The sequence below is a fragment of the Emys orbicularis genome, chromosome 1, assembly GCF_028017835.1.
Source record: "Emys orbicularis isolate rEmyOrb1 chromosome 1, rEmyOrb1.hap1, whole genome shotgun sequence".
Taxonomy (NCBI): Eukaryota; Metazoa; Chordata; order Testudines; family Emydidae; genus Emys; species Emys orbicularis.
Window position 1 is genome coordinate 163328631 of NC_088683.1, and position 27997 is coordinate 163356627.

At 44.7% G+C, this 27997-nt stretch overlaps 1 protein-coding gene across 1 annotated transcript; it reads right to left on the reverse strand.

The window, feature by feature from the left end:
• Positions 1-7716: 7716 nt before the first annotated feature.
• On the reverse strand, positions 7717-27987 carry QTRT2 (queuine tRNA-ribosyltransferase accessory subunit 2). The gene is given in 12 exon segments (XM_065422775.1): positions 7717-7948; positions 9376-9493; positions 12690-12841; positions 16672-16871; positions 17975-18184; positions 20542-20618; positions 20744-20825; positions 20967-21001; positions 21004-21036; positions 23082-23137; positions 24063-24292; positions 27934-27987. Coding segments are annotated over 11 exon segments (1395 nt in total). The 5' UTR covers positions 24263-24292; positions 27934-27987.
• Positions 27988-27997: the final 10 nt, after the last annotated feature.

A 27997-nucleotide genomic window follows, 5' to 3' on the forward strand; every position in this document is an offset into this window, starting at 1 on the left:
GCAAAGGCTGTTTCCAATCAGGCAGGAACAGCTCACCATTTCACCCTGCCGCTTTCTCAGCAACTCCTCGCTGCCTGTGTTAGCAAGAAGGAGCCTGGATGTGACGAGGAAGTGGATACGGGTGACCCGGCACATTGTATCAGCTGTCGCATGACAGCCTTTCTATCCAGCTGCGGTGTGTGAACCGGCTGGGTAAATGCGGGTGGCTGATTGTCTTGTAGATGTCTGTGGGTTGGGAGGGGATGGCATAATGGGCCTGAGTATCAGGTGTGAAGCAAGAGCATCCAGCTTCTCTGGAAGCACAGGCTTGAAGCTCATCAGTTCCATTTCAGCCCTTTGTCCTTCTAGTCAGACATGCAGCATTGGTTTAGAATAGGGCTGTCGATTAATTGCTGTTAACTCACATGATTAACTCCAAAAAATTAATCTCGATTAAAAAAATTAATTGCAATTAATCAAACTGCTAAACAATAGAATTCCAATTGAAATTTATTAAATATTTTGGGATGTTTTTCTACATTTTCAAATATATCTTTTTCAATTACAACACAGAATACAAAGTGTACAGTGCTCACTTTATATTATTTTTTATTACAAATATTTGCACTGTAAAAATGATCAACAAAAGAAATAGTATTTTTCAATTCATTTCATACAAGTACTGTAGTACAATCTCTTTATCCTGAAAGTGCAACTTACAAATGTAGTTATTTTGTTACATAACTACACTCAAAACCAAAACAAAGTAAAACTTCAGAGCCTACAAGTCCCCTACTTCTTGTTCAGCCAATTGCTAAGAGAAACAAGTTTGTTTATATTTATGTGAGATAACCCTGCCCACTTAATTACAATGTCACCTGAAAGTGAGAACAGGCATTTGCATGGCACTTTCGTAGCTGGCGTCGCAAGATATTTACATGCTAGATGTGCTAAAGATTCATATGCCTCTTCATGCTTTGGCCATTGTTCCAGAGAACATGCTTCCACGCTGATGATGCTCGTTAAAAAAATAATGTGTTAATTAAATTTGTGACTGAACTCCTTGGGGGAGAATTGTATGTCTCCTGCTCTGTTTTACCTGCCTTCTTTCATATATTTCATGTTATAGCAGTCTCGGATGATGGCCCAGCACATGTTCGTTTTAAGAACACTTTCACTGCAAATTTGACAAAATGCAAAGAAGGTACCAACGTGAAATTTCTAAAGATAGCTACAGCATTCGACCCAATGTTTAAGAATCTGAAGTGCCTTCCAAAATCTGCGAGCGATGAGGTGTGGAGCATGCTTTCAGAAGTCTTAAAAGAGCAACACTCTGATGCAGAAACTACAGAACACAAACCACCAAAAAAGAAAATCAACCTTCTGCTGGTGGTATCTGACTCAGATGATGAAAATGAACATGCGTCAGTCCACACTGCTTTGAATTGTTATCAAGCAGAACCCGTCATCAGCATGGACGCCTGGCCTCTGGAATGGTGGTTGAAGCATCAACAGACACATGACTCTTTAACGCATCTGGCATGTAAATATCTTGCTACAACAGTGCCATGCAAACACCTGTTCTCACTTTCAGGTGACATTGTAAACAAGAAGCAGGCAGCATTAACTTCTGCAAATGTAAACAAACTTGTTTGTCTGAGTGATTGGCTGAACACGAAGTAGGACTGAATGGCTTGAAGGCTCTAAACTTTTACATTATTCTATTTTTGAATGCAGGGTTGTTGTTTTTACATAATTCTACATTTGTAAATTCAACTTTCATGATAAAAAGATTGCACTACAATACTTGTATTAGGTGAATTGAAAATTCTCTCTCTGTTTTTTACAGTACAAATATTTGTAATAAAAAATAAATATAAAGTGAGCACTGTAGACTTTGTATTCTGTGTTGTAATTGAAATCAATATATTTGAAAATGTGGAAAACATCCAAAAATATTTAAATAAATGGTATTTATTATTGTTGAACAGCGCAATTGCAATTAATTTTTTTAATCGCTTGACAGCCCTAGTTTAGAACTTTCTCAACACCAAAAGAGTTCCTCCCCACTATTTAAAAAAAAGAGAAACTGACAAAAGAAATTAGAAACTTAGTTCCCAGTAACACCTTTACGCCAGTCTTGGCGATGCCTGTTGTGGGCACTCGGAACAGCTCCCACTCTATTCTGTGCAGGCCTTGCCAAGTCCAAACCATCTCAACCTCTGCTCCATCCCCCCAGACACCTCATCTCCATTCCCTCATCCACTCCGTGAAAGCCATCTGTAACTCTTCCATGACACCTACTCCATCCCAATCCCTGTTCTGTTCCAACCCACCTGCTCCTCCTCTATTTTAGCATCTAACTTGGGGGGGATAGCTCAGTGGTTTGAGCATTGGCCTGCTAAACCAAGGGTTGTGAGCTCAATCCTTGAGGGGGCCACTTAGGGATCTAGGGCAAAATCAGTACTTGGTCCTGCTAGTGAAGGCAGGGGGCTGGACTCAGTGACCTTTCAAGGTCCCATCCAGTTCTAGGAGATAGGATATCTCCATTTAATTTAATTTCCTAAGACATAAAGAAGACACCCCTTTTACATACAGCACACAAAAGTGTTCTTACACATTGCAAAATGTCAAGTACAGTACTGTGCAGCAGAGTGCAGTACAACTAGAAAGGGCAATATTAAGGCACATGGTTAGGAATCAAGAATTCCTATACCCAGCTCTGCCACTGACTTGCTGTGAGATCTCGGAGAAGTCGCTTCACTTTTCCGTGCCTCAGTTTCCCTGTTTGTAAAATAGGGATAAGTCTGAGCTATATCCTGTGGGGCACTGCAAGTCCACATAAGTACAAAGCATTATTACACAGCATCCTTCAGCCCAAGGGAGTGCTTCACAACACACAGCCCCACTGAAATGCAGCCATCACTGAGTTGGAAGGTAGCAGTCAGCGGGTGCACAGCAGAACAGAGGGAGCAGGGAAAGTCTGGCCAAGGCTCTAGGAACGAACCCCTCCCACATGAAACGTCAGTGGGATCTAATGTCTAAGCACAGCAGATCGGACCTTGGGATTTAAGTTTTTTTCTAAAGGACCCACGTGATGAAAACTGCTGTGTATCTACCCCGGAAGGATGAAGGGCTAAGATAAAACCGATGACCTTCACATCTGAGGTTCGATTAGAGCGTTTGGATGCTTCAAACTTGATACTTAGACCCCTATGCCATCTCTTTGGCTAGAATGTGTTATACATGGTGGAAAATATTAAGGCTGAGATGTTCAAAGCTGTCTAATGGATCTAGATGCTCAATTCCCATTAATTTCAATGTGAACTGACTGAGCATCCAAGTCTTTTAGAAGCAGCTTTCAAAATCTCAGCCTTGAAGTTTAAATAAGCCAGGTCAACAACACAGCAAGCCCCCTCCATAGAAACTACAATCACAAAGTGCTCTGTGGAGTATTCATACGCATATAGGCATAAAAAAACTGCAGGGGTGGGGGCCTGAGCAAGGAAGAGGGGAGGGGTTTTTCTGCTGCACTTTTAATGAGATAGAGGTAGTGAGACAGAGACCTATTGAAACTGTCAGAAGCCTTAGATAATGTCAGTCTGTCTCTTGCCTTCACAGCTCTCATTCCTTATCTGTTTAATTAGACTGAATGGATGTAGAAATAACAGGGCTGACAGCTTTCATCTCTCACCTCACAGCACAGAAGCCACTGCATCTCCCATCTGATATGCCCTAATGGGAAGATGGAGGTAGATGATCTTGTACCCTCTGCCCTTCATACAGTGGCAGCTCCAAAGCAGAAAGAGCAGAAGCCTTTTGCTATGGTAGGATGTTAACTCTTCTTTATCCCCTTTCATGCCAGAGCCAGGTCTGCCTATAACCAAGTTATCAGAGGGTTTTAACTCCACTCCCTCTTTGTCGGATTGCTGTTACCATGCCTACGACAGGTACAGACTGGATGGCAGCATGCGCTCTAAAGCCTTCTCCAATGTGTGCAGAGGCTAGCTGCGTTACTGATGAGAGACGAATCTACTAGTGAATTATGCGGGTCACCTCAAAGCAGCACCGATTAATCCTTTGGACTGCTCTGCACTATCATCAATTCTATGCATCCTGTCCATGTCTTAGGGCTGGTCTACACTAACCCCCCCACTTCGGACTAAGGTACGCAAATTCAGCTACGTTAATAACGTAGCTGAATTCGAAGTACCTTAGTCCGAAGTTACCGCGGTCCAGACGCGGCAGGAAGGCTCCCCCGTCGATGCTGCGTACTCCGCTCGCCGAGCTGGAGTACCAGCGTCGACGGCGAGCACTTCCGGGATCGATCCGGGGCACTTCCGGGATCGATCCGGGATCGATTTATCGCGTCTTAACCAGACGCGATAAATCGAACTCAGAAAACCGATTGCTTACATCCGGACCCGGATGTAAGTGAAGACGTACCCTTAGGCTGTCTACACTGGCAATTGAACAACAAAACTTTTGTCTTTCAGAGTTGTTACCTCTCCCCCGCCCCCCAAGAGACAAAAGTTTTGCCGTGACAAGTGCCAGTGTGAAGAGCGTGTTGTCGGCAGGAGCGCTCCTGCCGACAACACAAATGCCGCTCGTTGGGGGTGGAAGTTTTTTGTCGACAGGCGAGCCGACAAACAGCAGCTACACTGCGTGACTTTTAGCTGCATGGCTGTGGCAACACAGCCATGTCGCTAAAAGCTGTGTAGTGTAGACAAAACCATAGAAAAACTATTTCAAACATAACTTAGAAGGGGGTTAAATTTTTTATTGGAGATGGTTTTTATAGCCCTCTACCTGCAAGGCCAGGTCATGACTGAAAATGAGCAGGACCCATTTAAAAAAAAAAAGAAAGAAAGAAAATAGCTACTATTTAAAGCACCTCTAGAATTTACCAAAAACATTGATTTTCTATCCATGAGTGTCATGATTTTAAAGCTCTCTGGACCAGCCAGGTTTAGAAGGAAATTGTCCATTCAGTTGGAAAGCTGGAAACCCCCCATTTCTAGTGGGGTACAACTTCTGTTAACCTGCAGGGTCACATGATATCTGCCCTTAAACCTGCCATTGGTGCAGGAATGAATATGGCCTGTAATGGGTAGTAGGACTGGATAATTTATGGGAGGGGAGATAGAAATCACACATCTGGGGGAAAGGAGGAAATATTTTTTGTGACAGACTGATCTGAATTTATAAAACAAGCAGATCTTTGAAACTGCTGAGAGGATGGAATGCTAAAGCTGCCCTGGGAGCAATGAAATAGTGAGCAGCGTGCAGGCAGAGTGGTCAGAGAAGCGTGGTAAATATGATTTATCACAGGACCCTGTGAACTATCGCCACCACATGTGGTACATAGAACAACATTTTACAGCTGCTGCTCAGGGCTAAACAGGGCAGCTGAGATAATGATATTGCAGAACATTATACTTCTGTGCCTTACCCGCTCACTTCCACTCCTTGCCTCCAGTAGTTTTGGGGAGTGAGCCACCCAAGAAAGCTTCCAGAGATGGCGTTATGTACAGGGTAGCACTCCACTCCCATCCATCCCTTCTAGTTTTTGCATCTCAGTAACAAAACAGATAGGGAGGGGAAATTGCCTTATAGTGAGAAGGGTATTATAGGCCACAAATGAAACTAGGTATCTGGTTGGAAGCAGATCTGAGAAGTTGGTAGGTTATCAAGAAAAGAGCTGCTTACTCTTTTCAGAGTCACTGAACACCCTCAACTAACGCCATGTATAGCACAACCTGGTCTATGGTCTGGGTTTTCTCAGAGGCATTTGAGATTGGCCATTGTTACAGGATGTAAGCTAGACCATTGCTGTGTTCCAGTATGATAATTCATACCAAATCAAGACATCTAAAGCCAGGTATTGGGGATGGGTGTGGAGGTACTCCACAGCAGAAGAGGTTCCCACAGGCATTCTGCTTAGGGAATTTTCAGGCAGAAGAAGGCCTTTGATAGGTGGGGGTGGTGCAATTCTCACACGTTTTTTGAGATGCTGCATGCACACCCCTTTTCTGGGAGCACCAGGGGTATGAAGAGTCAGTGCTGTAACCCCCTATCCCACACAACCCCCTTTGGGGTTTGTTTTGACCTGCACATTGTACTCAAGGAGCACAACCACTGGAATTCTGGCTCACAAGGTGTGTAGCATGTGACCTCTCTTCCACTTTGCATAGCCATGCAGAGGCATTCATAATCTAGCCCTAAACTGGCGTACGTAAACATTCATGTTAGCTTTGGTTTTGATCCTAGTTCCCAATTGGTGAAAAAGAAAAATAATCAATGAATCCATCTCTACTGCCAAATCAAAAAACCGCAACTAAACAACCTGTCACTATGATGGCATGTGCCAACAGCTCAAAAGAGTCAGGAAAGGAAATTACAGACTTGAAAACTTCCCTGTGATACTGAGCAGCTTTTCTTAAAGAGAAACAGGTGCAGCTCCCATGTAGGTTTGAAGGCCGTAAGAATGAAGCAGGAATTAATACAGGGAAACCGTATGGCCTGTGGTCCGTTGGTCAGACTAGGAAGCAATTCAGAGAGTGTGAAAAATAGTTTTATTGATGTTTTCATAAAATGAGATAAATACATCAATGATTCCAGTATAAGGGACATAAAAAACCTAGTAAGAGGAATATAACAGAGAAAAATATTAAAAAAGGAATCATATGGTTTTAAAACAATGCCTTGTCCTGTGGGGTCTCGATCATTTATGCGGCTTCATCTCACATCAGCGTTTGTGTAATCCACTAGGATCTCAGCAGCCAAATATAGCCAACGTGACTGTAGCATGTTCAGTGCCATCCACATGCCAGTCTGGGAGTGAGATTGTAGCTCATAAAGGCAGAATGGCAGAGTCAAAAAACCCTGTAGCAGAATATATAGCCAGAAAGACTATAGATCAAATGCCCAAAGAGCCACGGATGGGGACCAGCCCTGTGGCTGATGCTCTGCAGTACCATGCAAGGCCAGACCTAGGTTGGAGGGTCCCAAGGGGGATTGGTGTGCTGGCTTATTGGCAAGTGCTCTGAATTGTGACATGGGAGATAGCTATAAGCTATATACTATCCCTCTCTCCCTGGACAGGAACTGTGAGGCAGCATGGAGGAGAGGAGGAAGAGGGGCTGGCATGGAACAGCTTCGAAAGCCTCCCATGCAGTCAACATCAGTAGGAGGAATGTTGGCTGTGGCCTTGAGAAGAGAGGTGTTAGGATGAGGCTGAACCTCATTCCAAGCAAATACGTGAAGACTATCCCTTCCCTTGTCCCCCACAAGGATTTCTTTAAAGAGATACAAATCCTAATTAGACTGACATTCATCTGTTTCATTCACTGAGGTTGAAGCAACAGCCCAAAATGGCAGCTGGGAGTCTCCCCTAATGCATCCGTCTCCTTTTCTCCCCACCCCAAGCCTGAGAGTTCTGTTGCCCCCAGAAATGCTGTTTGATCACTGAATATAAAGGTAGTTGCACTGGTCCTGCAAGCCTCTAGAGGGTCTTTTCCAGCTAGTCTCCCTTCCAATTCCTCCACTTAACTGGTGCGAGGGGAAAAATCCTCCTTTCCTGTCGTCTAGCCTCACAAATCCAGAATACACTGCAGGCACTCCAGATAATATGATCCCCTTGGGAAGTGACAAAACCTGGAGCCTTCCCCCCTTCACTAGTTCTCTCTCACCTCTTCTCCCCTACACTCACTGGCCTGGCTATGCATTTCCTGGGGCTCAGAGTGCCTGCCTGAAGATGAGCTCATTCAGCTGATCCAGCCTGTCATCTCTCAGTGCATCTCGGATGGAGTGGAAGAAGCTGAAGTAGTGCTGAAAGTTATGCATCATGAGCAGGACACCAGCCAACAGCTCATTGGTCACCAGGAGGTGATGGATGTAGGCTCGACTATGGTTCTGACAGCAGTAACAGGTACATCCGTGCACCAAGGGACCAAAATCATCCCGGTACCTAAGAAGGTAGAGGGGGTAAAAAGGCAATGGGAAAAAAAATTAATCGCAAGTAGTAGGGAGCACCCATAGTTACCACGTAGCAGCTGTTTGGTGGCCTGAGTCAAAAGGTTTGTGGGTTTCAGTCCAGCTCTTTGGGGTGTGGAGTCTGATGTGGTCCCCTCTGACACTAACTGCATTGCAAAGAGCACTACATGCAGGTTCATGAACTGAGTGCAGTAAAGCATTGTTTTAATGCCAGTTGACAGGCTATGTGAGCGGTGATATTATAGCCACACATGAAATAAGTCAAAACAGCTTTGCCTGCATTACTGTATGGTATTATTAAATCAACAAATTACTGCTTTTAAAGTCACACTCCCACTGCATCACAACACACTAAAATGAACTGACAGACCGGGGGAAACAAGGGAAATAAACACAGTTTCATTCATGGATATAATGTGAGAGCAAACATTAAGGGCCTGACCCAAAGCCCACTGACATCAGTGGGAGTCTTTCCATTGACTTCAATGGCTTTTGATTCAGGCCCTAGTCCAGTGGCTCTCAAACTTTTGTACTGGTGACTCCTTTCACATAACAAGCCTCTGAGTACAACCCCCCTTATAAATAAAAACACTTGTTTATATATTTAACACCATTATAAATGCTGGAGGCAAAGCGGGGTTTGGGGTGGAGGCTGACAGCTTGCGACCCCCCCCCCAATGTAATAACCTCACGACCCCCTGAGAGGTCCCGACCCCCAGTTTGAGAACCCCTGGCACTAGCTGAACAGAATAGTGGTTGCAACTGAGTGTGTTCTGAGGGTGCCACACCGGTGATATTTTAATCATTTTCCATGGGGGACCTTTATATCCACCTCTGAAACGCAGGATTCTCTGGGATGGTAGATTAGATCATCGCTACGTTCACCATTTCTGTAGTGGTAACATAGCTGATATTATGGCGGGTGGAGGGAGAGAGAGAAGGAATATAGGCCAATATGTTCAGAAGTGTGGGTGCCTCCATTTTTGGTGCCCAACCTGAGACACAAAAAAGGTCCTGATTTTCAATGGGTGGGGGCTCAGCCACTAGCTGAAAATCAGCACCTTCCAATGAGTCTCAAGTTGGCCACAACATACTGTGAAAATTGCCATAGGATTTTTAGTAACTAAATGGTCAGAACCTTGGTTGTAAGTCATTTGAAAGATGACACATTCAGCAGTGCATTGCCCCCCAGTATCAATCTGGGGCATTTGTCCAATACCAACTCAGAGGGAAGAGGGCCACCCATTTAGTGACCAACATTTCCTGCAACACCCTAACCGTTCAGTGGATATTCCGTCCAGTGACTGTCCAAGTGTGACCCTGCATGGAGGATGAAATCACAGCTCCAAGTGTGAAGGCTACAGACACTATTTAAAAGCCACCACACACAAACCCACTTACCTTTTCTCCTTCAAAAATATCTCGAACGAAGTTATTTCTGGGTCAGCTTTTGAGGTTTCATTTATGTCTTTTTCAGTGCCATTTTTTCCTGCATCCTGGATCCCATTTTGTTTAATGACTGTAACAAAACAATATCACTTCATCAATAGGCAGAAGCAGACAAGTAAAGGTGAAAAATATTCTGACAAGAGGCATCTCAGCTGCCCCTTGTTACAGACTGAACTTCCATCTCCATTATCTTCCTTTAATTATCATACAACAGTTAAGCCAAATAAATTGTAAGTGATCAAACTCAGATCTAGAAGAGTGAGGTGGGAGGGACTCAGCTAATCTGATAAAAATTCTGAACTGAAATAGCTGCACAGTTTTTTGCTGATCTGAGTTTAATTCCTTTTATTAAAGTCATTAAAAATCCTTGCAGTCTAAATTGCATTTTGTACAGTGTGTGATCACCTGGATTATTGATCTATTTAACTTAACGTAAGAACATAAGAACGGCCATACTGGGTCAGACCAATGGCCCATCTACCCCAGTATCCTGTCTTCCAACAGTGGCTGGTGCTAAATGCTTCAGAGGGAATGAACAGAACAGGGCAATTTATTGAGTGATTCCTCCCCTGTTGTCCAGTCCCTGCTTTTGGCAGTCAGAGGTTTAGAGAACATGAGGTTGTGTCCCTGACCATCTTGGCTAATACTCATTGATGGACCCGTCCGCCAGGTAATTATCTAATTCTTTTTTTAACCCAGTTATACTTTCGGCCCTCACAACATCCCATGGTGATGAGTTCCACAGATTGACTGTGTGTAGTGTCAAGAAGTACTTCCTTTTTCTTGTTTTAAACCTGATGCCTATTAATTTCATTGGGTGACTCTTGGTTATTGTGTTATGTAAAGTGGCAAATAACACTTCCTTATTCACTTTCTCCACACCATTTATGACTTGATAGACCTCTATCATAACCTCCTCAGTTGTCTCTCTTCTAAGCTGAACAGTACCAGGCTTTTTAATTTCTCCTCATATGGAAGCTGTTACATACCCCTCATCAATTTTGTTGCCCTTTTCTGTGCTTTCTACAATTCTAATATCTTTTTTCAGATGGGATGACCAGAACTCAACACAGTATTCAAGGTGTGGGTGTACACTGGATTTATTTAGCAGCATTATGATCTTTTCTGTCCCTTTCCTAATGTTTCCTAAAATTTAGTTAGCTTTTTGGACTGCCGCTGCACACTGAATTGATATTTTCAGAGAACTATCCACAATGACTCCAAGATCTCTTCCTTGAATTGAAACAGCTAATTTAGACCCCATAATTTTGTATGTATAGTTGGGTCTGTGTTTTCCAACACGCATTACTTTGCACTTATCAACAATTAATTTCACCTGCCATTTTGCTGCCCAGTCACCCAGTTTTGTGAGATCACTTTGTAACCCTTTGCAGTCCACTTTTGACTTATCTATCTTGAGTAATTTTGTATCGTCTGCAAAATTTACCCCCTTTTCCAGATAATTTACTAATATGTTGAACAGCACTGGTCCCAGTACAGATTCTTGGGGGACCCTGCTATTTATCTCTCTCCATTGTGAAAGTTGCCCATTTATTCCTGCCCTTTGTTTCCTGTTTTTTGATCCATGAGACACCTTCCTTCTTATCCCATGACAGCTTACTTTGCTTAGGAAATTTTGGGGAGGAACCTTGTGAAAGGCTTTCAGAATGTCCAAGTATACTATATAACTAGATCACCTTTGTCCACGTGTGTTGACCCCCTCAAAGAATTCTAATAGATTGGTGAGGCATGATTTCCCTTTACAAATGCAGTGTTGATTCTTCCCCAACATCTCAGACACACAGATGAGCATGATAACTCTGTTCTTTACCATAGTCTACTATAGTTTCAATCAATTTGCCTGGAACTGAAGTTAGGCTTAATTGCCAAGATCACCTCTGGAGCCTTTTTTAAAAATCAGCATTACATTAGCTATCCACCAGTCTTCTGGTACAGAGGCTGATTTAAACATTTACATACCACAGTTTAGATTTAGATTCTGCTGGAGTTGACAAGGGATTCATGCGCATCCAATCCACTTTTTTGCAGTTGCTGAGTTTGATTTTTTTTTTTTGGATGAACAATTTAAGTCAGAAAGTCTTGACTGTTGTGGCAGCGATAATGCAGTTATGGGTGAAGGTTCCACACCTGGATTTTCAGCAGCACATAACTTTGACAAATCATTACCTTGGCATCTGAAATTTCTCAGGCTTGCTCTCAAGTCAGAGGGGATGTTTCTGGGAAATTATTACTATGATGTATTATTTGTACTGGGATAGTGCCAACGAGGCCATGTCATGGACCAGTACCCCATTGTGCTAGGCACTGAACAAACACAGAAAAAAGAGGTCGTCCCTGCGCCCAAAGAACTTACAACCTAAGTATAAGACACGAGACACAAGGATGCAGATGGGTGGAGGAGGGAGCACAAGGAAACAATGAGACAACAAATGTGCTGAAAGTCTATTCAGCTGGTTTGAATTACCCAGGCATGAAAAACAAAACTAGATTCCAGCCATTAAGAGAACTGTTAGATACTTCTTTGTATTAAAACACTTTTGTATAGGAAGGATAACAGTCTCTCTGCATTGCTCAGACATTTGGTGGGACCATGTGTAATACCAAGCCTTTACTTACTCATTTAAGCAGATACCTTGTGTTATGGGGATTTGACTAACCTGCATTATTTTGGCAGCATTTATATTAATCAAGGGAGCAAACTGGGTGAAGGCAAGGAAAAAGAACTGCCCAAGAAGACTGGCTTCCCCAACACTGCCCAGCTGGAGAGGGAGAGAAGAGCTACATTACACACTGAATTTGACACTGCCAGGTGCCTTCAAATCCCATTGAAATGTATAGGCCCAAGCCTGTCCTGCTGAAAGTAAGGGCAATTCTGCCATAGACTCCAGTGGGCGCAGGCCCAAAGGGAGAACCAGGGACTCAGCACATGACAGGATCAGGCATACAAAGGCTTCTGTTCAATGAACCTCAGAGGATGTATAACCATGTTTTGGTTAACTGGATTTGGATAACCCAGGTCTTAAATTAAGGTCTCAAGTTCTCTTTGCTTAACTTCATCCCAAGTAATTTCTCCCCTGGAACGAGCAGGACTCAGCTGCTTTTCTCTGACTTCACTGGTTACAATACTTTTTCCCATGACAAATGAGGTACATGGAAGATGACTGTGGAGCATGAACTATGTTGGGCATGATACCACTGTTACATCATCTTACAATCACAATGGCAAGGCTATCATGAAAATTTACCTGCAGCTTCAGGGTCAGGATTGTAATTGTAGCTGAAGGATAGGGCACAGCCCCGCTCTGTCACCTGGTAGGGAAAAAAGCTCTCAAACACGTCCACTCCTCTTTCGATGCACTCGAGTACCTCGTCCGGCTTGCCAATACCATGAATGAGTCTAAGAGAGAGATAAAACAATATAGGTCTAAAGTGTACTGAATGGAACTTACTGGGTCATTGCAGTCTCTCTCCAAGGAGAGGACACAGGTACATAGGAATTGCCTTAATGGATTAGACCTGAGAGTCAACCAGTCCAGCATCCTGCCTCTCACGGTGACCAGCACCAGATGCTTCAGGAAAGGTATAAGAAACCCCAAGAGTGGAATACACTGGAATGTGTTTCAGCCAGTGACAACAGTAACATGTGAGCCCTACAGTTATTAAACAGGGTGAAAGTTGACACACGGTCTATCACCAATCATGAGACCATGCTTCTCCCACGTCCCATCTGTCTGGTATACAGCAGCACATTTGAATTCCCCTTACCTCCCAGTGCCCACTGTTCTGCCTTTGTTTAGAAGGTTACACCAGCCACACATTAACTCAAGAATAACGTCAAAACATTATAAATTGTGTTTAAAGTGATTTGGCTCCCTCAACACCCATGTACAATGATTCTATCTCACGATCCATCTCACACCTTACGTTCTGGGTCAGATACTTTGTTGCACATTCTATGCCCTGGGTAGCAAATGATTACCAGGTATGGGGATTTATTTACTACATGGGACTCCTAACTAGCAAAGCACCATTCCATGTGTTGGAGGATCCTTTTGAAATCCAGCAACAAAGTCACAAATCCACCCCAAGGATAGTGGGTGGAGTTGGATTCCCAAAACCGGAACCCACAAACACATAGGTAACGTGAGTGACTTTACTTGTGTGTAGTCCTCCTTAAGGCAGTGGGACTATTCATGCAAGTAATGTTACTTGTGTTTACAGAACTGGGTCCTCAGAGCAAAGAAAGGAATTCATACTTATTTCACCCTACTCTTCCATCACGGTGCATGGGAGATAATTGACAGCTGATCCTCAGTAGAAGGTATTTGGAAGGCTATGGGAGTAGATTCCAACAGGTGCAAAGGGTATTAGCAGATGATACATCTCAGCGGGGAGGGGGGAAGGGGGAAGGGGGGGAAGGAGCACATATTTACTTTATAAAGTGTTTGGGATCTGTCTGCATGAAGAGGCACTAATGTGAAAAGTCACTGTGGGAGGGCTCAGTTTTCCTCCCCCTTCCTCCCCTCCCCATGTCCAGCTCAAATGTGCCCAGTTCACACAAGGGGATTTCCTTTTAGCTGATTTTCCTAAGAGGCAATTTCCCCCCAACAGCCAGCACTATCAACTCCCCCGGGACTTGGCAATCCAGCTGGGCTCTTCCTGCCTCTTACTCCATCAGTGGTAACACAGATACTACTCCTGTCCTAATTTAGCTGGCAGCTTTGTCGAGGATGGGTGAGGCAGAAGAGAATATAATAGTCGTGCTTTCCCCCAGGTGCACTGGCTGTGCTGACAACAGTAAAAGCTAATGTACGGCCATGAACAGATCACTAGGAAAATAAACAGAGATTGAGAAGTGCAGTAATAAGGTGCCATTTTAAGTCTTTTTTCTGACCATAATTATATAAGATCTGTATGAGCACAGAACGTGGATGGGAAAAGCTTACAAGATGATTTTGTTACATTCCCTGCTCCAGATAGGAAGAAAAAGCTATTTAATAGTTAAACAATGAGTACTTATTATACATGTGATCAACTCCCTGACTGCAATGTTTCTTACAGAGGGCAAGGGTATACAACCTTTCTTGCAGATGCTGAGATTTCTAAGAATGCTCTGGTCACAATGAGAAGACAAAACCTTCTAAGCAATAGGTTTAGGCAGCATCTTTCATTCTAAAAGATCCCAAAGGGCTTTAGAGACTATGTACATAGGCTATACTCCTTCACCATAGGAAAGCAGCCATCTTTGGAGTGGGACACAACACCTGTTCTTCACCAACTACACAACACATTTTTAATAGGGGCATGCGTGCGTGCGTGTGTGTGTGTAAAAAATAGCTTCTACAACTAAAAGTAAGAAAGTGGGATGTAAGTACCAAGTGAAATTCAAACAGGACCCCCAGGGCTAACACCTTTACTCTTATAAAGAGCGGTCATGATCACTTGTCTGAAACAGAGAAGTAAACTATTGGATAGATGAGGTGGATGTACTTGTACAGTCACTCAGGTTAGCTGGACTGATAAGACTCTACAGCTCATTGGGGAACCTATTTAAGGTAGCTTGGATGGCAGCAACATGAGCTATGGAGAGCTCCAAACTCCAGGTACCTCTGAGCAAGAGATAACGGCAAGGCTAGAACCAGGCTCCTGCATTTCCCTTCCCTTTGATCACCATAAACGGAGGGTTCAAGTCTTAGAAGGTGGCCAGGACAAGGGGGGTCCTGAGAGGGAAGCTCAGCTACAGGAGGTAGCAGAGCGTGAATCATTCTCCTCAGGAAACGTTGGAAAAGGCAGCATTCATTGAGTTGATACAGGAGCTCCATAAGAGCCACAGAAGAGTATAAACGAGGCATCTGTGTTTACCCCTTCCTCCCAAAAGACTCCAACTGCACCATCTTGGCCCTCTTAACATGCACTGGATTGTGTTTTCTGGAGCCTCTGGCATGTTTATAAACATTTTTGGGAATCTGGAATGGGTGTCTATCATTTATAAGATTCAGGGTATTGTTGGTAATGGCTGGAGCCAGGCACAGTTCATGCAGGCAATGTACAAGTGTTCCCCATCCTCATCTGCCAATGCCTCTCACTCCTGATCTGCAGCCCTCCTATTCCAGTCTTCTGAGAGGAGACAGCTACAGCAAACCGGGTCGGAGTTTTGGCTAGGTGGATAAACATTCACTGCAGATGCAATGACTGAAAACTGGTTTTAGCTATGTTCCAAGTTAGTCATGATCCACGGAGGCCAAAGGTGAAGGGCTCGTACCAATCCCACCCATGATTCTGTCTAGAAATAGGTTTGAACCCAAACTCTGAATCCTCCCCAAAGGAAGAGATCACATCCATACTGTGGGCTGTTCCATATTTCTTGCCCTGTGCCAACTATTCCTTAAAAGTAAAATTGGGGCCATCAAAGTCAGTATTTAAATAGCAAAGGACTCAGCATTTGGCTCACTCAAGAACCTTCAAGAGTATAAATAGATTACTGTGGTAATTACCTGCAGTAGAACACATGGGTTTTGATCTATCCCCCTGTAGCGGGTTGGTAACCCCGCTCCGGTCCAGAGGGGGCTGTGGCTGGAGAAAGCAGCTTTTAGGCTGAGCTGATTGGGGGAAGTGGCTGCAGCTGGGGCCACGCCCCAAACAGACTCAGCTGGCCCTATAAAGGCCAGGGCAGCCAGAAGCTCAGCAGTCTCTCTCTGAGTGCAGAGAGAGAGAAGGGCCTGGCTGCAGCAAGCTAGAGACTGCGTACCTGAGTGGAGCAGGGCTGGGGACAGGCTGAGGAGCTGGGGAGCTCCAGCCTGGAAAGCCCCAGGCTGTGGCCTAGGAGAAGGCCAAGGGGTACTGGGGGTTGCAGAGGGCAGCCCAGGGCTAATCCAAGGCAGCAGGTCCAAACCCCCCTTGCCAGCGATGAGTGGCCTATACTGCAGTCTGCCCCAGGGAGCAGGGGCTAGTTGGTGACTGGCAGTGGTTTAGGGCTGAGGCAAGGTGGGGATAGTGGGTGGGGGTTCCCCAGGGAGGGGAGACCCAGACCTGTGGGGTACTGGCAGGGGGGCAGCATCCCAGTAATAGGGGCACTGGGTCCTGGGAGGGACACGAGCGCCAGAAGGGGACAGGTGGATCACTGGCCTGCAAAGGGCACTCGAGAGGCTGGTGAGCTAATTCCCTGGACGACCAGCAGGAGGCGCTGCAGTGGTGAGTCCGAACCTCTACACCCCCCTTAAATCTGACCTTGGTTTATCCTCTGGCAGCTCCGCTGTGACAGAGGCCATCAGTTTCAGCTTGGTCTCCTTGGCCATGGCTTGTCCCTGAAAACCATCCAGCAGGAAACCACCCACAGGTCGCTTGGCAGTCTCTTTAGCCGACCTGAGTCTCTCCTCCAACACGTCCCCGCCTTCGATCACTCCAACCATCACACTGCCCTGCAGCTCCTGGCCCAGATGAAAGTTGCAAATGTAAGAGAAGTGCACTTCACCAAACAAAGCTGTTCCAGGAAAGCCCACCACCCCCCAGGAGTTGGTGCGTTGGCACAGAGTCTGGCCACTTGGCACTCTACATTTGCTTCCTGGGCACCGTTGGGTTCAGTGGTAGTTGAACCTTCCTCGGATGTATCAATTAGGACCAAGTAGGACGTAGTGTAGTCTAGGGTTTAGAACAGGGGAATATGAAGGTTCTGTTTCTGATGCTGCCAGCAACTCATTTCATCTCTGCGTCTCATTATCCCCATCTCCCATAAAGAGATAAGACTGACCCACCCTGGCAACCTGCCTTGTGTTTCTTAGGCAAAAGCACTAAAGAAATGCCAAGTATCAACGCAGAACACATTAGGGAGACCCTGCCCCAATGCCTTGTTGCTACCATGGCTGTCACCCACCACTATGCATGTCTCATGGCGTTTCAAGGGATTTCTAGCGTCAGTTCCTGGCAGCCTCAGGCTAGGTCTCCTCGCTAGTCCAGGTCCAGCCATGCCCCCCAACACTAGGAACAGGGGAAGTCTCGCAAACCCACTGGAGGGGCTAAGGAGTAGTACTGACGAGTCCTATTCAGTTCCCCTCAGCTAGGCGGACTGTGGTTGCAACACAGGGCTAGACAGGGTTAAAGCTGGAAAAAATTAAATGGAAAGGCAGGGTAGGTGGGATCTCTGATTTCTGAACAAGGAGAAAATCCTATGCCCTGCTCTACCCAGGAATACAATGTGACTCTAAAGGATAGGAGACCACTGTTCTGTGAAAACAGAAGGAATTAAAAGCCATGGAGGCTGAACTCCTCCTCACTCCTAGAGGTTAGTCCGTCTGGGTCAAGGGTGAGGCACAAGGGCAGCATGAGGGAAGTTTGCTAGGCTGCTGCCCATGTTATACCTGATCTGTGGATAGCCTAAAGATTTCCATCTCCACTCCAACCCTAAAATCACGCAGGTCTAACCCCACTGTGCGCACTAGGTGTTCTTTTGCTCACACACTGGGACCTTCACAAGGCTCAGCACACACAGAAAAGCAGCTGCAGTGCTGTTGCCCCTGATACATTTGGACCTTACCGGTGATTTCTCCTGCAGCTGAAGGCACTCATCCAGGAAGGAAAGCGACCGGTCCACAGACTTCTTGGCCCGCTTTCTGGAGGTTTCACCAGAAATAGTGTCTCCGTCAGAGAGGCACTGAAGCCAATCTGGCTGGAGAGCACGCTGCATGCTCATGAACTTGGAAGCTGTCATTTCCATTCGCCCTCCGTATCCCCATACGGACACTGTCTGTCAAACGCAAGCAAAGGGAACACAGGGATGGATGTTAATTGAAGAGGTTAAGAGACCTTTCAGGGGGACAATTGGTCCTGGTAAAATGCCTGCCACTGCAATAACATTCCCTGGACAAACTCTCAAAGGGACACAGCTCAGAAAACCAACCGCCTCTAGCATAAGGCATGAAGGTCCAGTGGTTTGAGCAGGGGACTGGGAATGAGGAGTACTGGGTTCTCTTCCTGATTCTGACACTAACTCCCTGTGAGACCTTTGGCAAGTCACGTCATCTAATGCCTCAGTTTCCCCATCTTTACAATGGGGATGGCAACACTAATCTACCTCCCAGAGATGTTGGGAAACAGGCTTGAGAGCTGAAGTGACTTCCCCAGGGCCATCCAACAAATCAGTAGCAGAGCAAGAAAACACCTAGATCTCCTGACTCCCAGCCTCTGCTCTACCCCATGAATAGTTGCCAACTATGGCAAAAGGAATTGCAAGTCATTTTGCAGTGCCTACACAACAGTGAACTTATACATACACACACTCCTGAGGGTAATTCCATCATTTCCCAAGTGGTCAGATGTGAGGCCTGAAATTAAGTTCTCTCACATGTTTTCCCATTCTTCCTAGCATGTCTGTGTGTGTTGGCTTTCATCTTCCATTTTCATTATTCTCATATTATCCCATGTAGGCTTTTTATATTAGGAAGATAAAGCACTGGCCCAACACTGTCATTCTTGCATGCAAGCTTCTGAGCAAACAAAGGCGTTGCTCTTCAAGTGCCAGCCTTCTTCAGCATCACGCATGGGCCTGAACGAGAGTTCGGAAGGGTTATTGAAGCCATCACCACCATGGGCATAATGTGTTTCATCTCTATCTGTGGATAATGTAATTACACTGTCTGGGCTGCCTGGCAATTGCTCCAGCTGAGTTGTTATTGTTCTTGCTACACTTGTGATCTTAGGTTTTTAATGGACACCCAAGTAATTTAGGGCTTTACATTTAAAAAAAAGAGGATTTTACAAACTCTAACATGAATACACGTGTTTTCATGATTTTGTATTACTTTTTTGGTTCACTGAACAGCTTTTCTGTATTTAAATATAAAATTCACTCTTCTGCTGCACTGGAAACCCATAATAATCAGCATTGTGTTAGTGCACAAGACCCACAAAGTGAAACTAATCAGATTTGTTTCACTTCTCAAGCTGATGTGGAAAATATAAACACAGTTTTGGTTTTTTAGCAGAATAGCTATTTTATGTAATAAAACTAAACCATGGGGAAAGAGATGGCCCAGATGACTGGTGAAAGACTACAGAGCCTCAGACCAGAGGTTCAAATCCAACCCGGGACATTGATTCTGCAAAGCAGATCTTTATGACTAAAGTCGCAGTAACTTTAAAGAGACTTCATACCAGGGTGGGCATCTGCCAGTGCAGATCCAGTTACAGTATCGGGCCCTAACAGCCTGATCTTATTCCCTTTGAAGTTAAAACTGCCACTGACTTCAATGACAGCAGGATCAAGCCTTAAGTGAGTAGCGATAAGAAGTTGTTGCCATTTGACAACATTGTAGCTTGTGTGAAATGAGTAGGGTGGGATTCAGCCCAGTTCCCAGGCATCCTCTTCACAAAAATCACCACCACAAAAAGAAAAAATAATTATCCCCTTTTGTTGACACCTTCACCAGATACTTCCAAGACTGAACGGTTCATGAAAAATAAACTCCCTCCCACAGCCCCTCAGAGGTGGCTTCCCTATGGTTGAGGCACGACAGTAAGCAGTAAGGGCAGAGCAAAGTGTGTGCAAGGAGCCTGAACTGCTGCTGTACATAATCTGTGAATATACACAAAACTTCCTACTCTTGGGCACTCATGTCAGCACCTTCCACTAGCACTAAGTTTCCCTTCATGTGGTCCTCCTGAATGTGTGGCTGTACAAGTGAGACTCAAAATATGATGTGGTCTCCTAGGGCTCCATGTTTATTGCCAATAAAACTGGAGAAAATTTGCTCAATTTACAAGCCACGACTTTTTTAACTGACATATAATCAACTGCACATGAATCCAGTCTGCTCATCCATATTTGTGTGGCCCTACAAAGTCAGCAGACAGGACAAGAACACCCAGGAGCAGGTCTGGTGCATAAAAAAGTGCCTCTATCTGACCATACCTCCACTTTAAACCCCAACGGAAGATGGTGGGGAAAATCTGGACATTGTATCCTAGCATACACTGGTTCACTTTCCTATAACCCCAAAGAGGGCATTCTGTAGCTGCTAAGCAGGGCACACACGATGGCATCTAGGAGACATAAGTTTTGTGAGGTTTAAGTTGGACTCTCATAAGTTTTTACACTCGCTGTACCTTGTTGTTGTTGTAGCCAGGTGGGCAGGGGGTACCGGGGTCATGGAGAGAGCAGTACAGCACTGACTCTGGCATATCTGGAGGCACAACAGAAAAATAAATGTCAGCTGTAATCTTGTAGACCACTACGGCTATGTTGGCAACTTGCTAAGAGATGGCTATGAATTTACAAAAAGGGTAACCCAGGAATAAATGCACACACCTGACATCTTCGTCAGAGACAGACATGGCTTGTTGGATCTCCATAGCAACAACACATTCAGTTGGACAGCTCTGTCCACATTCTACTAGTTACAGGGAAGAGCGAAGAAAACCACAAGAGTAGCATTATATAACGCCACAAACTATATGTAGCCTTTGGACTGTTTACTTGATTAATGCTACTGCTGCCAAAAGTAAACCAGACGCAATGACAGCTGACTCACTTGTCCGCTGAATGAATGCTCTGGGGACATCTGACATCGTCTAGGCTGGGTGACATAAACAGTCTCAGACCTGGAGTTTAAAGGAAGGGCAATATATACACCAAGATAGTAGAATGAGCTGTAGCAATGAGAGATTTATGAACATTTCACAAGACACAGAACAAGCTAGATGCAATGAATGCAATAAAGGTCTCTGTTTTATAGATACTGATAAGAGATTTTTCAAAGCCATCAAGGGCAGTAGTTCTCAACCAGGGGTCCGGGGCCCCCTGGGGGGGCACAAGCAGGTTTCAGGTGGTCCTCCAAGCATGGTCAGGGTTAGACTTGCTGGGGCCCAGAAAGCCAAAAGCCCCACTGCATGGGGGTGAACCCCAGGGCCCTGAACCCCGTTGCCTGGGGCTGAAGCCAAAGCCTGAGCAATGTAGCCTCGTGGGGGGCCCTGTGGCATGGGGCCCCAGGCAATTGCCCTGCTTGCTACCCCTACCTGCCCTGGCTTTTATATGCAGAAAACCAGTTATTGTGGCGCAGATGGGCCATGGAGTTTTTATAGCATGTTGTGGGGGCCTCAGAAAGAAAAAGGTTGAGAACCCCTGATCTAGGGGATTTGATGCAAAGGCTGGGACTTCCAAAGGAGCCCAAGGAGTTAGGTACCCAAATGCCACTGAAATTCACTGGGAAGTGAATTTCACCTAATGTCCTTAGACTCCTTTGAAAATTCCAACCATAACTTCCACTACAATTAATGAAAATTGTCTAAATCCTCTAACCGGGCATTCTCTGCACTCAGAACTCCCTCCAGTAGGTGTTTTGAGTGCATAAAGAATGCAGAGTCAGGTCTTTAATCACATAAATATATTCCTAATCAACACAGGGGACATGACAAATTTGTGTATATACCATAAAAAAAACTACATCAGGAGAACTCAAAGGTTGCAATGTTAAGAATTCTAGAACCAGGAAATGCCACAATTAAGGTTTCATGTGCAAACAACTCCTTTAAGGAGTCCTGGGGACCTCAGAGGAGGACACTGGTTCAGTGCTGCTAGATGACTGTGATGCAGTGGGGAAAGAGGAAGACAGGAAGTGTCTGTTTGTCTAAGGTAGATAAGTGGTGCCTTGGTGAAAGGCCCTGGAGCCCTTACTTCTCTTTCCCTGGCTACCTGGGGGGTGAAGGGCACAACTGGTCTGAACTCCTGTGTGTGTTTCTTCCTGAAACAAAAGGAGCATTCCTGTAGCCAGCCAGCCACCCACCATGGAGCAAAGCAAAAAAAGATGGAGAACAAAGGGAGCAAAATAAGGAGAAGTTTGGTGGGATAGGTAAATGTGAGCTCCCCACTGGTCCGAAAGGATGGCAAGATTAGTTTGTCCACATCCTTAAGCTTGCCCTTCAGGGATTTCTGCAGGCTTGTAACATGGTTCCTTCCCCAGACAGCCACCCAAAACAGCTCCTTCAGTTAACAGAACCGATCTGCTCTAGGGGCAGGAATACCCGTCAAGAGATCCTACCACTTTTCTAAGTGAGACTGACTGTTCTGTGCTGCTCTGCACTGCCGAGGCTGAATGAGGGCTTTGTATCAAACTAAACTGATTTTGTTTTGTGGGTGAAATAACCTAGCCCAGATCAGCAGGGACCTGAAAGCTGTTACCTTCTGGAGACTGCGTGAAGAAAGTTGTTCTTTGTATTGTTTCTGGTGGGAGAGGTGTTAAAAAAAAAATCGCCAAAAAAATCATCACAAATGGCACTTATTCACACTCACAGCACAGAGGTCAAGGACTGAAAGGTCCAGGGATACTCAACTCCCTTCTTAACCCAGAGTTGGGTCCCTCCAAATGAGTGCTGAAGCCCATTGCTGGAGCGTTGTGGGGGAAGCTGTAACTGTGAATAACTTCAGTTTCTATTGTAGTGAGTGTAATAGTTCACAACTGCATTAAATCCACTTTGAATAGAAAAAAAGAGCTTCTCACACAACTCACTTGGGATCCACAACAGATTTGCACTCAAGTTTCTAGGGATGGACAGTTTGTCCCCTAATTCATTGCACCAAGCAACATGGAAGTGTAGAGGATGCATTAGATGGGATCAGACTACATCTAAACACACAGACAGAATTTTACCTATAAATTTCCCAATTCCTTCTTTATATTCCTCCAAGACCTCGTGAAGTTCTACCCTGTGTCCAAACATAAAAGAATACACATTAGAAAAAAAAATAATAAGAATGAGCCTGCAGAGAGGACTGTGGATGAGCTAATTCCTCAGTATGTTAGAAGACACACTTCAATCTTTGCAAAAAGAGCCTTGAAGTTTCAGCCACAGAATGGAGTCAGAATGGAGATGGAGGAATGACATAGTCACTACACCAAATCTCACAAGATCTTGTTGCCCCTGTACCTGCAAGATGGAGCTGTCATATAGATAAGATTCAGGCTTCTTCACTAAAGTGTTGTCCAAATTTGGATTAGACTAGATAATGGAAAAGAAACCTAAACCCTGTCTACACTACAACTTCCACCATTAGTACCACAGTGGATCTGCACAAGTGAGGAGTTACAGGTCCCGTTTTTGTCAAGGTACATGCAGCCTAAGAATACAACTTTTAGAATTAGATTAGGGTGATGAGAGGTTTCTCATTAGAGAGTTTTACAAAAAGTCATAAAGAAACAGGGAAAGGCCATTTACACCATCCTGTTCACTTTTCAAAAAAGGCTTCCCCTTACATACATCTGCTCTTAGCTCTCACCTACAATAAATGCACAGCAGCCCATCCACCCTCAAGAAATCCAACCATAAGGTAGAGTGTGATGGTCAACATCTTGGCCAACACACCAGGGACCGAATCAGGGACTTCCACTGGTAAAAATCATGAGCGGCTACATCTTGAGCTAAAATGCCAATACTCTCTATCTGGGGCTGTAACAGTCTCACATCATGTGGTCTGAGGTGGAATAGCTGTTTCTCTATAATCTCATTGTCCTGATGAACTTTAATGAGATAAGTCTCAAACCCTTCTGGTGAAGCAAGGAAGTATTGTTTCTTGTTTCCAATGGGGAAACTGAGAACACAAAAGCGGTGTCCCAGCTAGGCTTGATACTCACAGAGTTGAAAGCGTGAGCTGTACAACAGCAGGAACCCCTTTAATTGCCTGCAGTGTATCATGGGCGAGGTGTGGTGGGGATCCTGTTTTGGTATACAGTAGGCAGCCTGGAAGCTCCATGGTTTGAACCCCATTCTTGCCAAGGTTTGTCAGTGTCCCAAGACGACACCCACTGACCACTTTGGAGAGACTCAGCTTCATCCTGGTTAACTGTTAGGCAGCGTCCAGGTCCTTAAAAGAAAGAGATTATTTAGGTAGGTCTTGCTCCATCAAGGTTTTGGGTTAATATTTGTATCTGTAAAAGCTTAGTAATTGACGGAAATGGAAAAGTAAATTGTTTGTTTCTAAGGCTACTGGGGATTCTAATACACCTGCAATGGATCCATTAGTAGCAGTGGGGGAAGAGGTAGCTCACAAGAGAGGTATTATGGTATGAACTTTCACTCAGGAGACAAGGGTGGATAAAAATCTATGTTTTTTTTTTTAAAATCGGATTTTTTTTTATAGGTTTTTTCCTCAAAAATAATTTTATCTAAAGATAAAGATATATTATAACTCAAAGATACCTCATCATGTAATAGGGATTATGAATTCTAATTCTATAGCATGAGACAATATATTCATGTAATGTTTAAGAAAAGTGTTGTAAATGAGTTCCAATAGTTCATGGATTAGAGACCCAATCTTACAGGGTTCCAGGGGCTTCTGTATAGATTATTTAGGTTAATATTTCTATCTACCCAATGGGACTCAGTGCTAAGTCTAGAAGATACCATCAGAGATGCTTAGTTTTGCAATTCTCAAACTGTGGGTGTGTGTGTCAAGATAACATGCTTGTTAACAGCAAAAATGTTTTTAAATAAATAAATATAGAGAGGTGAGAAATAACAGACCTCAACCCTATTTGTCCCTCTGCAAATCTGCGTACACAGAGGCAATCCCTTCTCTCTCTCTAAAAGGTGCAAAGTTTCAAAAAGTTCAATGAATAGAAGATTGCTGGAGGCAGAATAGATCTGGACAAGGAGAAGAAGTCTGAAGATAAATGTGAGAAGGGAGGGACAGGCAGGAGAAACAAAAGTGAAAATGTTTGAGCAGCATATTCCAGAAGTCTTGAGTTCTTTCTGAGTGTAGCCTTCATTCATTTGAGATCTACCATACCATTCCCTCACTAGAAGGGAAAACCAATAATGACAGCAGGCCATAAAAGAGACCCAGTTTGGGTCTCATCTATCTCTGAGTTGTGAAGAATATGTATTAAGGTTATAACAACCAACAAGAATGCACTTTTATGTAGAAATCCATGATTAAATTGAGTCTTCCTGACTAGTGATTTAAACCATGATTTAAATCAAATCCACCCTGCAGGAGACCTTGATCTGTTCCTAGTTCTGTTGCTGTGTGACCTTGGGTAAGTCACTTCATTTCCCAGTGGTGCCATCTCCTCTCCCACCCTTTGCCTGTCTTGTCTATATAGATGGTAAACTCTTCTGGACAAGAACTGTCCCTCACTGTATTTGTACAGCAGTTAGTGCAATGAGACCCATGTCTTTACTGGGGCCTCTGGGTGCCAATACAAATTATTATTATTAATACTTAGATTAGTCAAGACTAAGGAAGATTATGAGGAACTTAAACCAAGATAGTACAATGGCAGATAAAATTCTGTGTCCATAAATGCAAGGTAATGTACATTGGGAATAATAATCTGAACTATTCACAAACATGGTGGTGGGGAGGGGAAGATTCTAAATTAACTGTAAACACCCAGGAAAAAAAATCTGGGCAGTTCAAGGAAAACCTCTGTTCAATACATAGCTGTGGTTTAAAAAGGCAAATAAACTGACTGATAAAGGAATAGGATAACTTGGGCAGAGTTGCTGACTCGTGATTTTTAGGTATCACAATTTGATGTAAAAAGAACAGGAGTACTTGTGGCACCTTACAGACTAACAAATGTATTTGAGCATAAGCTTTCGTGGGCTACAGCCCACTTCATCGGATGCATAGAATGGAACATATAAGAAGAGTATATATATACATACAGAGAAGATGCCATACCAGCTCTAAGAGGCTAATTAATTAAGATGACCTGTTATCAGCAGGATAAAAACTTCTGTAGTGATAATCAAGATGGTCAATTACAGACAGTTGACAAGAGGTGTAAGGATAGTTATCATATGGAAAAAGATTCAAGTAGTGTAATGACTCAGCCATTCCCAGTCTCTATTCAAGCCAGAGTTAATGGTATCTAATTTGCAAATCAATTCAAGCTCAGCAGTTTCTCCTTGGAGTCTGTTTTTGAAGTCTTTCTGTTGCAAAATTGCCACTTTCAGGTCTGTTACTAAGTGTTCAGAGAGGCTAAAGTGTTCTTCTACTGGTTTTTGAGTGTTATGATTCCTCATGTCAGATTTGTGTCCTTTTATTCTTTTGCATAGAGACTGTCCAGTTTGCCCAATGTACATGGCAGAGGGGCATTGCTGGCACATGATGGCATATATCACATTAGATGTGCAGGTGGATGAGCCCCTGATGGCATGGCTGATATGATTAGGTCCAGTGATGGTGTCACTTGAATAGATATGTGGACAGAATTGGCATCGGGCTTTGTTGCAAGGATAGGTTCCTGGGTTAGTGTTTTTGTTGTGTGGTTGCTGGTGAGTATTTGCTTCAGGTTAGGGGGCTGTCTGTAAGCGAGGACTGGTCTGTCTCCCAAGATCTGTGAGAGTGAGGGATCGTCTTTCAGGATAGGTTGTAAATCTTTGATGATGTGCAATTAATTAGCCTCTTAGAACTGGTATGGCATCTTCTCTGTATGTATATATATACTCTTCTTCTATGTTCCATTCTATGCATCCGATGAAGTGGGCTGTAGCCCACGAAAGCTTATGCTCAAATAAATTTGTTAGTCTCTAAGGTGCCACAAGTACTCCCGTTCTTTTTATGGATACAGACTAACACGGCTGCTACTCTGAAACAATTTGATGTGTACCCCAATATTCAATATTGATAATAAAAAAACCTGGAATTATGCAAATCCCTTAGAATCTCAACTTTCATAGAATCATAGAATATCAGGGTTGGAAGGGACCTCAGGAGGTCATCTAGTCCAACCCCCTGCTCAAAGCAAGACCAATCCCCAGACAGATTTTTACCCCCGTTCCCTAAATGGCCCCCTTAAGGATTGAACTCACAACTCTGGGTTTAGCAGGCCAATGCTCAAACCACTGACCTATCCCTCCCTCTTTAAAACTTTCATTTTAAGAAGTCTGTTTCTAGCCGTCCAGGAAAGAGTTTGAAAATGGGAACCCTGAAGGTTCACAACTCAGAAGGCAGATGGGAACAGAACTCCCCCAGATACATTTAGAGCTCGTGACTTTTAAGCCAGTCTCCTGACTGGGGGGGGGGGGGGGGGGGAGACGCAGGAATGGACATTTGAACGTGTGGGGATGACAACGCTGCAGGTGGAGCAGCCCGAGTTTCCGCCAGGCCTTGCCACGCTCTTTCGCTCGCCAGGATCCGAGTCCCCCGCGGCCTTTCGCTACTTTCCTGCTATTTCATTTCACCCCCGGGGGGCGCCGGGCGGGTCTCGGGCCCTGTGCTGGAAGGGGGGGGGGGGAGTTGCGGAGCGAGCCCGTCCCGCGCTCACCCCACAGCGGCGGCTGCTGTCGCGCGGGCCGGGCCGGGTCCGGCTCCCTGCTTGGGGCGCTGGGACCTGGCGGGGACGGGGGGGGTCGCAGCCCCGCTCGGGTTAACTAGCCTCGACGGCCCCGTCGTGGTGACCGAGGGCGGCCGGGCCCAATGCGAGTGAGCGGCACCGAGACGGCGGAAGAACAGACCCAGCGCCCGAAGGGGCCGCTCCCTCCCCCCTTTACCTGGCTCGGGCCAGCCGCCTCAGTCGCATAAGCGTCTCTTCCCGGGTCCAATCCGCATCCGATA